Source organism: Cricetulus griseus, chromosome 6 (genome assembly GCF_003668045.3).
Source record: "Cricetulus griseus strain 17A/GY chromosome 6, alternate assembly CriGri-PICRH-1.0, whole genome shotgun sequence".
NCBI classification, from domain to species: Eukaryota; Metazoa; Chordata; class Mammalia; order Rodentia; family Cricetidae; genus Cricetulus; species Cricetulus griseus.
This window is the reverse complement of record NC_048599.1, coordinates 149,043,218-149,055,916: the sequence shown is the minus strand read 5'-3', so window position 1 is coordinate 149,055,916 and position 12,699 is coordinate 149,043,218. Positions and strand designations below refer to the sequence as shown.

General features: G+C 48.3%; 1 protein-coding gene across 1 annotated transcript in view; it reads left to right on the top strand.

The window, feature by feature from the left end:
• Dennd1a (DENN domain containing 1A) overlaps positions 1-12,699 on the top strand; it is a 1,920,886-nt gene that overhangs the window by 493,591 nt on the left and 1,414,596 nt on the right. Inside the window, 2 exon segments of the mRNA XM_035446997.1 lie at positions 4,866-4,922; positions 10,608-10,696. Of these exon segments, the coding sequence (XP_035302888.1) occupies positions 4,866-4,922; positions 10,608-10,696 (146 nt within the window).

The following is a 12,699-nucleotide window of genomic DNA, read 5'->3' as shown; positions in this document are numbered from 1 at the left end:
CTAACTTGCTTTACTAGGAACTAGGGGCTCAAAAGGCAAAAGCAAGGTAGAAATTCTTTAAAAGAAAAACATATAAAGTCCAGTGCCCTTCAGCAGAACCTGGTTGAAGTACACACCTTGAAAAGCTAAGGTCCTTGTGTCCCCAGGAATTCTTCTGAAAGACTTGAGAGTATGACATAAATACGTAATTGGGTGGTCTTGTCTCATCAGGACCCTACCCTGAGCCTCCCATGGCTCTAATTGTGCTCTTAGAATGTCTACATCAGTGTTCTGACAAAGGAGTTGTTTGAAGTTCCAGGGGGTTGGGGAGGGGAGTCAGCTGAGACCTAATACATACCCATGCACAAAGCCAGTTCTGAACTTGCCCAGAAGAGTTGTAAAGATGAGAGTTCACCTCCTCCTAGACCAAGGGCTATTTCTTGTGGGTTTAGCCCACAAAGACTTTTTTTTCTCTGATAGAAGTCATGCCTCACTAGAGTAGCCACTGCTAAAGAGAATGTACTGTCTTCCATGAGGCCCCAGGCCTTAGTCCTGCATAGCTGGTCCATCAGCATCAGGGGGAAAAGCCCTTCCAATGTGCGGCTTTTGGGAAGGCATATGTGCAGGCTGACCTTCAGGACCATCAGTACCCACCCTGCCTGCCACATACAGCTCAGGAAGTAGCAAATGCACCATTAATAGAACACTTAGCCAATGACCCCACGGGCTGTGTGACTGCATGGGCCATCACCAGGGTCCTAGGTTCTCATATGATGTGATTGCTGTGCCCTGTCTAGCTCTGCTCTGTTCCATGTTACAGCCTTTCTGGACCATGAGAATGTGAACTTGAAATTCAGAGGCCTGAGCCCATCCTGCTTCAGCACCATGTTCCATTCCAGTGGGAGTGCTTAGTGGATCTCTGCCTCTGTTCCTTGTGATCAGGCCCAAGCTGTGGAGCAGGAGGTTCAGGGAGCTTCCAGTTCATGGTAATGACTGTCACTAGTCCTGCCCAGCTCTGTAGTCTCTTGAGCCCCAACTCATACCATGTTTCCTCAGTCCAAGGTTCCCCTTCCCACTGAAGCTGTCTTCTGGGAAGCAGTGTGTTTTCCTGCATTCTTTTCCCAATTTTCTTCATGCCCTCTTTCTACCTGAACTACAGGCTGTTCTCAGCTCCTCCCTGCCTCTGTGCCATCTTTGTCCCCTAGGGCATCTATCCTGGTTTCTTTGGGAAACTGCAGCCACCATAGCCCAGCATCCCTGCCACTTCCTCCCCCAAGAATAGATGCTTCCTCCTGCTCTGTCTTCACTGTGCTCATAGTTGAGGACACTGAAACCCAAGGTTCTCCAGAGTCACCAACCTAGCCTGGATGGAATCTGGCCTCTGTAGGAAGATCAGGAAAGCACCCCACAAATCAAATGTTCTACTATTCAAAGCCAAAGAAACACTGCTCAGTACTATAACCAATCCCCTATCACTCTTCCAGGTGCCTGCTTGCTTCTACACTGGTCCCCAGGGCCCCAAACACTTCTGGCAGAGTGCCCTGATAATTGGTGCTACCACCCCCTTCCTTCTCCCTTAGCCCCAGGGGACTTAAAGCACACCCCTGAGAGTTCTCCATTCACCTCCTATCAGCCACCCTGGGAAAGTGGCCCTGGCCTGTGCTCCCACAGCTGTGTGCTCTAGATTAGTGTGTACAACTGCCTCTTGTGTGCAGCTCCCTGGAGCTCTGTCCCAGTGATGATAGCTTGCAGGGGAAACTTCTGATATCAGAGGGCAGCAGGGGTCTTGGTCTTGACTGGTTAGGTTGGGCTTTGTTGTCACCTATCTGGTCATGTCAGGACATCTGTGTCACATGGTCCCTTCTTGGCATCTTTAAACTCCCACTCAGTCCTGTCAGCTTCTGGGCTAGGTGTAGCCACCAAGCTGCTTCCTTGCCCCTTTTATATGTTCAGTTGTAAAAGAACCCACACAGGCTCATGACAGTCACAGCAAAATAAGATATTTACAGGAATCTGCAGAGCTGACATCCCTGGCACTGCAGAAAACCAGCTGTGGAGACACACCTGTAATCACAGCACTCTGGAGACAAAGGGGGATCACGCGCGAGGCCATGATCATCCTCCCCTACAGAGCCAGTTTAAGGCCAGTCTGGGCTACATGAGACCCTATCTCAAAAAAACAAATTAGCATTCCTTGGGTTTCTACATGTGGTAGGAACTTTAAGCCAAAATCACTCACTGAGTACCTGTAAGGTGCCCGGTCTTATGACATGGAGGGAGAAATGTGCTGGTGATGAAGGCTTGTGTGGATGTAGGGAACAAATTCAGTACTGTAGACTGCACTTCCCAGGATATGAGAGTATTGCAAGGAAGGAAAGTCTATTCTAAAGAATTTAGGGTACAGTTTTTGTTTTGTTTTTGTTTTTTGAGACAGAGTTTCTTCTGTAGCTTTGGAAGCTGTTGTGGAACTTGCTTTATAGACCAAGCTGGCCTCAAACTCACAGAGATCTGCTTGTCTCTGCCTCCTGAGTTCTGGGATTAAAGACGTGTGCCACCACTGCTGGGCTTTTTTTTTTTTTTTTTTTTTTTTTTAAGCTCATAGTTGTTAGGTGGTGTTGATTGTGTGCAAGATGCAGCAAATCTGGCTGTGCTGACAAGCATGGTGAGTCTCCAGAAGGAACCGGACAGCCCACAGCATTACCCAGATTCCACTTTAGGCAGTGCATCTCCAGGGTGAGTTTCTCTGGAGACACTTAGAGAGACAGCCCCTTCTACTTAGATGGTGTGAGCTGGAAAATGGCATGATTGGACGTGCTTTTTAGTTTTTATTTCTTTAGATGCAGAAGATGGATTGGGAGATGGAGAGGCTGGAAGTGGGGAAACCTGTTAATGGTGGCAGCTGCTGGTACCCACATGATCTCACTAAACCCTCTAGGGTAGAGATGCTATTGCTCATGGTGCTTTTATGGGGAAAGGGAAACTCAGAATGGTTATGTCGTAGCACAGAGTAACCTGGAGAGTAAGTGGACAGCTGGGGTTCTATCCCAGAGGCCACCTGATGAGCACTCTGCCACCAACAGGGATGGGAATAATGCAGGCCAAAGGTGATATGCAATGAGGACAGTGGAAGGAGACAAGATGGTTATGTAGCAGTAGAACTCTAAGCATGAAAGAAGGGAGGGTGGCAGGGTTGGGACAGGACACCTGGCCTGAGGGATCCCTTGCACTCTCTCCATCCTCTTTTTCCTTAGGGAGCTCTGTCCCCTTCTGCCCTACAAACTGTAAACTGTGAAGAGGAAGAAACACAACATGGCAGCCATGCCCATCTCTCTGAGCAATGTCCCCAGCTTCCAAATAGCAGCCAACTACAGAAGGGCCACCAGGCAGCTTAGCCCTTGTGCCCAGCTGATTGATATAGAGGGTCTGGGAACCTACAGTTCATTTTCACTAACACCTACTCTCTGAGTGCTGCCTCCACCAAGACCCTCAGGCCCTTAGGCTCCAGGGATGCCTGTGACATAGATAGGCTCTGCTTTTTGGGAGTCAGGTTCAGAGACCACACCAAGTGAGGCCCAAGTCAGCACTTACTGAGAAAGAAAAATGTAATGTGAGCCACACATTTGAATCGCATGGGGAATTCTGAATACAGCATATAAAGACTAAAAGGAACAAGTGGGGTTGACTTTAATAACATATTCACCCAAATACTACCATTTCAACATAAAATCAGCATAAAAATTAGTAATGAGATGTTTTACATTATTTTCTAAGTCACTGAAATCTAGTGTGCATTCACACTTTCACATGTCTTAATTTGGACCCTGCACATACAGACATTGGCTTCTGTGCTGGGCATTGCTGGCATAGCCATTATCAAATGATGGTATCTTTGTGAACTAAGTGACTGAGTGGGTGAGAGCCAACTAGGAGCTTACAGGGCTTGTTGGGAGTCTGCAGTCTTGAACTTGTACAGATCTTTCTGTCCCTTGCTCTGCCTGCCCCTTTACCTACTTATGCTCAAGATATGTTGTCGTTGGGCTGTTTAGAGGACAAAGTCTGCCTTTAAAGGTAAAGTTTCGTGTGGAAAGTTGAGAAATTGGTCTCCTGCTGATCCATATCATAACTGCAAAAGCCAAGCATGTTCTTCAAATTGTTATTGTTCACCAGACATTTAATGAGCAGGCTCCTCCCTCCCCAAGTCCCATTCAACCTTCTGCAGGCACAGCAATAGACCCCTTCAAGGAACAGACTGTTTCAAATGAGAGCATGATGGTAATGCGCCAGATACTCCACCATAAGCCAGTCACATGTCAGCAGAGGCCCTGGCTACTTACAGTCCTGGAGTCAGCATTTGACCTGCATAGGTCCTTGAAAGATAAGACCACATTTGCCAGGACAATCAGAATTGGGGAGGTCTCTCTTCTTCAAGAGGCAGATAGGAAGTGAGGCATAAGATCCCAGTACTACCTGGGGGTTGTCCCAGGTTGGACATGAGTAAACTTTGGGAAAGATCTATATGGTGCTACTGGCAAAATCTAGGTATGCCATCTTAGGACAGGAGCAGCCACTGATGGTTTTAAAAGTGGGTGTGATGTGTGTGGGGCCATACTGTAATTTACAAAGTCTCCCTTGCCCTGAGTAGAAAATGAAGCACAGAGCAAGGGGTCCTGCTGAGAAACAACTTGATAATCCAGGCCAGAGGGGAGGTCGGAACTAAAAAGCCAACAGAGGGAGGGTTGAGACTGTTTAGGTGAGGGAACAGAAAGGGACACGGCTGACTCCAGGCTCTGACATGGGTACCTCGAGGCATTTTCCCAGGCCATGTATAGTGCTGCATGAAGACATCTCAATGTGAACTGATGCTTTAAGTTTCCACTTTAATGCAGCTACAAAGACTCCATCCCACTCGGCCGCTGCCTCCCAAGATCCAGCGCTCAAGGCCCGTGAGTAGCCGGTGGTGTGCCCTCCCCATCTAACACTGCCTGTCCCTCTGCCCTGGCCTCACTAAACCTAGAGAGTGTGGACTCTCCTGCCTGGCATAAGGAAACTGGGAGATGGGTGTTTTTCCAATTCCCTCGCTGTGTGGCATGAGCCGGAATTTGCATTTTCTGGACTTCTCTCTCCTTTTTCTGAATCAGCTCAGTGACTTGCAGGCTATAGCCATGGGTAGCCAGGCTTCTGTGTGCAGCTTCACATCATTTAAGCGAATCTCCCAGGGAGAGTGTATTTCCAACCACTGAGTTCTAATGGCTCACTGCAAATGCCTCTTCCTCACAGAGGAAGCCATGGCCTGACAGCAGGGGTCTTACACCCCCCCCCCCCGTCTTGGTTGGGAAATATTTGTTGTACCTTCCCAAGGTCTGAAAACATAGTGCCCAGATAGATGGAGACAAGTACTGTCCCCAGCTAGGCTTCACAAGGAGAGACACCTGCCCACACAAAGTACTAAGGAAGGGTGGGAAAACAGAACAGCATACAGTTCTAACCATCCAACCACTGTGAACAGAGTAGGACATAGAGAAAGGCACATGTGTTTTAAAGGGCCACCAATGTGGCCCAGTGACAGAGTGCTTAACTAATGTGAACAGAGCTTTGGTTTGACTGACTTAGCATCAGTGGTGAGCATCCATGTGTCTATTTTCCCATGTACACAGACCTTAACCTTGCTGGGACCTAACTTTCTTGGAGTAAGAAACCTACTAGGATGTTTTGATGGGGGCTATTTTCCAAGGGAAGAGTTTCCAGTCTATTGTCCAAGGCAACCATGCCCAAGCATAGGGGTCAGCTATAGTCACAAAAACTAGTGTGCCGACATTTCCTGGTGTATCCCTCCAGATCCATCTTATGAGGCACAGAGACCATCCTTTGCACCTAAGACAAGGCTAAACCAGATGTCTGTTTGATCCATGGTGCACACACCCAGCATCCATTGAGTAGCTACTGTGTGGGTAGATATCAGATGTCCTATGGTTCTGTCTCTTCCTTCTCCACTGAGTGTAGAAATTAAAGGTTTGAAGTAGAGAAGAGGATGTAAGTTGGGAATCTGCCATTCCAGCTATGTGAGGTAATGGACCCATTCAGCGCCCCTATGAAAATGTGATTCACCCAAACCCCAGTCAGCGCAACTGTCAAGGGGCTGGAATCTTCTACTCCCTGTCATCAGACAGAAGGGACAAACATCAAAATGACATGTTCTGGGGGAACGGACTCACATCTGGGTCAAATCTTTATGGTACAGCAAATGTTTCAGTATAACCCTTAGCCGAATGGATTTGGGAGTATCAGAGCTAGGCCAGAATGCTGAGGGTGTATGGGTTAGGCAAGGAATAAAGCTCTCTGGCCACCCCCTCCTCTTTCATACCAGGCCCCAATTCATAGTGCTCTTCTGTAAAAATAAACATGGGTGGTTTTTGGAGGGTACCCAACACAGAACCGGGCACATGTAGCTGCTTTTACTCTTTCTAACAGGTTGTTTTGTTTGTTTGTTTGTTTTTTTTTTCATCTTACCACTTCTAAATAATGACCCATTTTATTAAAAGCCATTGTTTGCCTAGGATTATATAGCCATTGTTTGCCTAGGATTTTATAGCCACTAAATTTTGGGGGAACCTCATCCCAGCTGAGTGTCAAAATAGCTCTGTGTACTAAGCATTGTGGTCACCCATTTTAGAAAAGATGTTTGGTAGCTCAACCCTTACCAAGGAACACCAAATTGTAGAACTCAGTGGTCTTTCTGATGTCCTCAGTTCCCTAGGCCCCTGTCATGGAAATGAGATGAGCTCAACCCACAGAACTGGGGCAGAGACTTTAGTTGGGAAAAAATAACTGAGCACTGGCCAGATGGATTTCCTGTGAGGTCTCTGGGCAGCATTATGTCATGACAGGGCTAAGAGTTGGGAACTAACTGGGCAGTGGGGGTGCATACCTTTAATCCCAGCACTCAGGAGGTAGAGGCAGGTGGATCTCTTGAGTTCAAGGCCAGCCTGGTCTCCAAAGCTCTAGGACAGCCAGGACTATACAGAGAAACCCTGTCTTGAGAAACAAACAAACAAAAAGTTAGAAACTATAAGTGCCTCTGAATGTGCATGGGACTGAGTTAGGTACTCCATTATTGTTTCATCCATCCTTGCTCCAGCCCACAGAAGGCAGATGTCATTTCCCTCGTTTGTAGCCAAGACTATAAACATAGTAAGAGACCATGCTGGCCTTTGAGACCTCTCCCTGGCCTTTCCCTCTCTAGTTTGGCAGCCATAGATAGCTGGTAGGGAACTTGGGAACAGGGTTAGGGGCCTGGGCTCCTGAACAGCGAGGGGATCATGTGGTTCAAGGCACGGTAGCTCTCTGACAAAAACTCAAGTACTGGAGACAGCTCCAGTGACCCCTAGTCTTACCAGTGTGGGGACTTGGGTAGACTGTGGGGTATCCAGGCATCTGAGAACTTGAAGAAGCGAATGTTGCCCCAAAAGAAGAGTGGGTAGCAGCTTCCTCTGCCCCTAACCAGGGCAGAGGTGACTGACTGGCCATGTTCTTGGGGCTCCCTCTCCTCTGCAAGCAGAGCCATTGAGAGACAATTTAGGAAACTAGAAGATACATTGTCTGGGGCCTGGAGTCCCGGGCCACAGAGACTATTATTCATCCTGGATACATTCATGATGTCAGCGTGACCAGTGTATACCAATCCACACTGAGTGGGAAGGAACTAGGGAGACCTAGGGCATAGAACTCCTTAGGCCCACAGAAATGCTAGCCTGACATGGTTCCATGTCAGGATTTGCCAGGTCACCTGGCTATAGACATCTGACTAAGCACACAGCTACTGGCTGGTGTAGTGAGACACTCAGCCTTGACAACAGGGATCCTGTAGTCCAACACCTGTGGCTGGAGCTCAGCTGTGACAAGAGGCTCTGAGGTGTCTTCTTAATAAGGGGAAGGAAAGAGCTAAGGAAAATCATCTGGTGTCTCCAAGATGAAGGACAGTGGCTGGAGCCACCAGGGAGAGGCAGGCTGCTGCGGGCCCACATGTGAAGCACTTTGTAAGCTCTCTATTTATTATTTCTTGCTCACCATTAAAATCAAATGTACTCGGTGCTTTTGTATTCAATACACACTTAACCCTGCCGACTTAGATTTCTCAGGTTTTGAATCCGGTAGGGAATTGGCTGGCTTCCCAACTTTCCTCTCCAGTCCCCTGAACGGAGCTGGAAAGCCCTGTTTAGCATTCTCTTCCCCGGTACTGTTGCCATCCTAGCAATAGTGGAACAGACCCTGTTGTGTATAACAGTGATTTTTCCCCTCCACCCAGCCCTCACCCTTCCTAAGCACTCCAAAAGAGGACAATACTGTTGAAATGCACCGTGGTTGTCTGTATTGTCTTTTGATTCAGCTTTGATTAAACCAATTGCCTGTGTGTTTGTAGGCCTGTTTGTGGCCCGCCACTGCATGGTGTGTGTGTGTGTGTGTGTGTGTGTGTGTGTGTGTACGTGCGCGTGCACGCCATCACCTCTTGTGCATGCCTTTGTAGATGTCTGTTTATAAGACTATATACACTATAGTCTCCAGGCCCTTGTGCATTTGAGTGTTTGTCTGCAATGATAATCCTACACCAGTGAGGTATGTGTGACTCTGGGTGTGTCTGTAACCACAGGGGTGACTGTCTCTGGTCCATTGTGTCTTTCCCACCCTCCCTCGCCCCTCGCTCCTCTCCCTCCTCTGTCTGTTTTATCATCCCTAATGAAGCAGTCTCCTCCATCGATCCTGCTGATTGCCAACCCATTCCTTTTGTTTGTTGGCGCTGAGCCATTCAGCAGCACTCTGACAGCTCAGCTCGTCTAATTAGCTCTGTTGTTCTTTTTCCCCATGTTTCACCACGTTGCAAGTTCAGTTGAAGTTGCCACAAACTTAATCCCCCCCATTTCAGTAGCAAGTTCACATTCTTAACCTGTCTTCATTGTAGAAAGGAGCAGCCCTGTGCAGGACAAGTAGACAGGCCATAATGTCTGACCTTCCTGCATGCAATCCCCAGGTCCCTGGCAAGGGCAGAAGACCTCTTCCACGCAGCTGCACTCTCCTCCTTTGCAGGCACAGTCTCAGATCCAAGGGGCCTTGCTGGGAAAACCAGCTCCATATTAGAATGGAGGAAGATACAGCCATCCATTTATTCAGCAAATGTTGATCAAATGTCTGTTGGGTGGCAGGCACCATTCTAATAACAATGACAACCACAGCAGTATTTACCACTGTTAGATTCCAGACAGTAATGTTGGCCTGTCTATAAATCTTGCTGAGGCTCCGCTATGTACCAGGCACCTCACAGGACACCTGAAAGGATTAAGACTGTCTGTAGTATATCTTCATACAGGCACCTCCCTCCCTTCCTTTTGCTATTGATAATAGGGGGCATCTAGATCACAAAGAAGCAGGTGAGTATTTCTGGAGCCCCCGCTCTGTACCATGTCCACACCAGCTGTTCCCCACACCCTGTGGTTGAGTCTTAACAATATCCCCGTGGAAGAAGACAGCATGTTCTGTGGAATGTTCTTGGCCTTTACCACATCCCTGATTTGCCAAATGAGGCTGAGCTCAGACTGGCCGCTCCACAGGAAAATCTTTGGTTTGGTCAGATGTATGCAGACCTTAGGGCTCCTCGAGACTCTATCAAGACTGGTCTTGTATGCAGCCAACTTCTGTAATCTTGTTCCTCACCACTGTGCTGTCACTTACCAGTTGCCAGGGGTGGGGTTGTTCTGGGAAAGGGCAATAGGTAATGGAGTGTGTGTTGTGTCAGCAGAGCTCAGCTGGTGAGTCATTGCAGTTGCAGGGAATGCAAGCCCCCTGTGCCTGCTGCAGTGTTGGCTTGTCTTCAAGAAAACAGGAGCCACAGAAGGACATTCTCAGCTCTTCCCAAACCTCTTTGATATTGGAAGTGGTCAGAGGTGATGATACCACACATAAAGCCTCATAATGCTGGTTGGACCAAATGAGACTCATCTTAAGAGTACCCAGAAATTCATGGCCTAACATCCATCTCAGACTCTAATGGATCAGAGAAGGAGGCATCTCTCCTCTGAGGTGGCAGCTCAGAATGACTCCTCTACCCACAGTGTCTACTGCCCTCATGCGCCCACTGCTACCCCTAATCTGTGCTTTGTGTAGCATCCAGTTGAGCCCAGCTGGAAGACAGACCCAGGGTACACAGGAAGCAGGTTGGTTTAGGTGGGCACTCTCTGGAGCTGTCCCTTAGGAAAATATGTACCCTGTAATTTGGCTGTGAAAGAGTACATTGAGTATGTGTACCCCCAAAACAAGTCTGGGTGGAACCTTTCTTCCACACTCTGATAAGGGTGTGTCCATCCACCTCCTATGTAGTTCATACCTCACTCTGAGAGGCCAATGGGTCTGTGGATGAGGAGAGCCTTTCAGTGATCCAGGTTAAATTCCATCCATATTCTGTATGCATCCATATTCTGTATGTTAATGGTGTGTCACTGTGATGAGCAGGTCTCTGGTAGCCCAGACCTGGAGAACCTCTCCCCAAACCTTCTGGGGATGCCTACCAAAGTGTTTACAATGTACTTGTGGGGCCTTTCCAACTCACTCCTTCTTGGGGATTTCCCCATGCTCATCCTTAGGTACGACCGCCTCGTCCGCATGTTGTCAAGAGACCTAAGAGCAACATTACTGTGGAAGGCCGGAGGACATCTGTCCCAAGCCCTGAGCAGTGAGTACCATTGCCACCTCACTTCTGTCCCCAAGAACCCATTAAGCTGTAGCTTCACAGTGACCATGCAGCCCAGCCTCCCTCCTGGAGGTTCCTTGAAACCCTGAGCAGGTGTTTCACAAGGAGACCAAACAGGGGACAGGGCTTGGTCATTGGTGTCAGAGTCTGAGCCTCTGTTTGTTGCATTAGCAAGAGCACCCCCCCCCTCCGCCCCAACAAGGAACCTGGGCCATGCTTTGATTAGTGAGGCCCAAATGGCACTCAGTCATACTCCAAAGGTTCCAGGCCTCTCATATTGAAGATGTAGAGTCCACATGTTAGAATAAGCTAAATAAGAAGTCACTTGCTCAGCAAGGCTGCTGTCATCATAGGCCTGTCGGTGTTCAAATCTCTGTCTCTTGAGTTTAGCCACATGATGTCCTCACCCTTGGTTTCTCCTAGCCATAGCACCTGTACTACAAGGACTTTGCTTCAGACTCCTCTTTGACCTGCAGCTCCTCAAGGCACCCCAGGACCCAGCCTAGTACCAGCTTCAGTCACATGTTGGTGGCTGTTGAGTGAATGGAGTGACTGAACCTGCAGGGTCAAAAGCTGCAGCCGCCCCAACTGCAGAGCTGCCTGGGAAGCTGCCCCAGTGTACATGGGCCTTGGGCTCTGCCCAGACAGATACCCCTGCCTGGGGTACCTTTAGAATGTTCAGGAATCTGACTTGGCCTAGGGTTGTTTGAGGGATGAGGGAAAAAAACAACAACTGTCCTTTGTGTGCCCCTCTTTACAAAGAACTGGTGCCAAAATAGAGAAAAAAATCCAAAATGTCAGGCTGTGGGGTAGCCCAGGTGCACTTCAGTCCTCCCGTGATCTTCTGCTTTATTATAGAGCCAGCCTGAATAGTCTTTACCCAGAGAACACCCAAGGAGGGGGGTGGGGGGAGAATGTCTGTTTCTGGAGATGCTTGGACATGTGAGGTTTTGAAGAGGAGATACATGAAGTTGGGGCAGGCTTCATTTGGGTTCTGCACATTGGCGTGAGCCAAATACTGAGGGACGGACATCTCCCTTGCCATGGATTATAACTGCCCCCTTGTGGTGAGAATGCTGCATGGCTCTGCATTTCCTCTTGCCCTAAAGATTCTCTTGAGGAGGAGGAGAGAATTAGCCACCTCCTGTAGCTGATCAGCCTTTTACACAGTGTCCTAGGATAGAAGCCATAGACTTGTAAGTATTGAGTCATAAACTCAGGATGCCCTTGCATCACACACACGCACACACACAAACTAGACCAGCAGCAGTCCACAACCTACAGAAACACATTCCCTACTTTGTGTTCTGATTAGAGATTGGACTTGCCAAGCACATTTCTTTATGCTGTTCCTGTTCCAAACCAGTGACAGGAGGTGGTGTTTTAGTATGTGCAGAGAGCCGGTTGTGGCAGGAAGGTGGCACTTCTGGTAATTGCCTTAGCCTTGTTGGTGCCACCTCGGTATTTTCATGTAATGTGTGTGTCTTAGATTTCTTCCCACAAAGCATCATGTTGAGATGAATTGAACAGGAGTTTGAGGCTGGTTCAGAGGGCTGGCAAACAACAGTAACAGGAATTAAAAGACATCCATGAGCACACCTCACCACAGCTCAGACTGGCCAGGAGGTGGTAAGGATGCGCTAAGACGTCATTGTTAGGGTTTCTTTTTACATTTTCTTAATGAGGAACAGGGGAGGCTGTGTTCCCGTCATGCCACCCTGGTGCATCTCTTCCATTCTGCCATCCCCAACCCCCCCACCATGCTCTTCCACTTCCCAATGCCATGTCACAACAGCACTTGGATGTGTTTCTCTTGACTGTCACCAGCTCCAGCTGGCAAGACCAACTTCTTGAAACAGGAAACATCCAGCGGAAAATATTTTAATAAAACAGACTCCTCATAAAATATTGTTCTAGAAGGGAAGGCAAACAGCGCCACCAATCTGTCAGCTCTGTGTTGGGAGAGTTGAGAAGAAGGGCTAGCA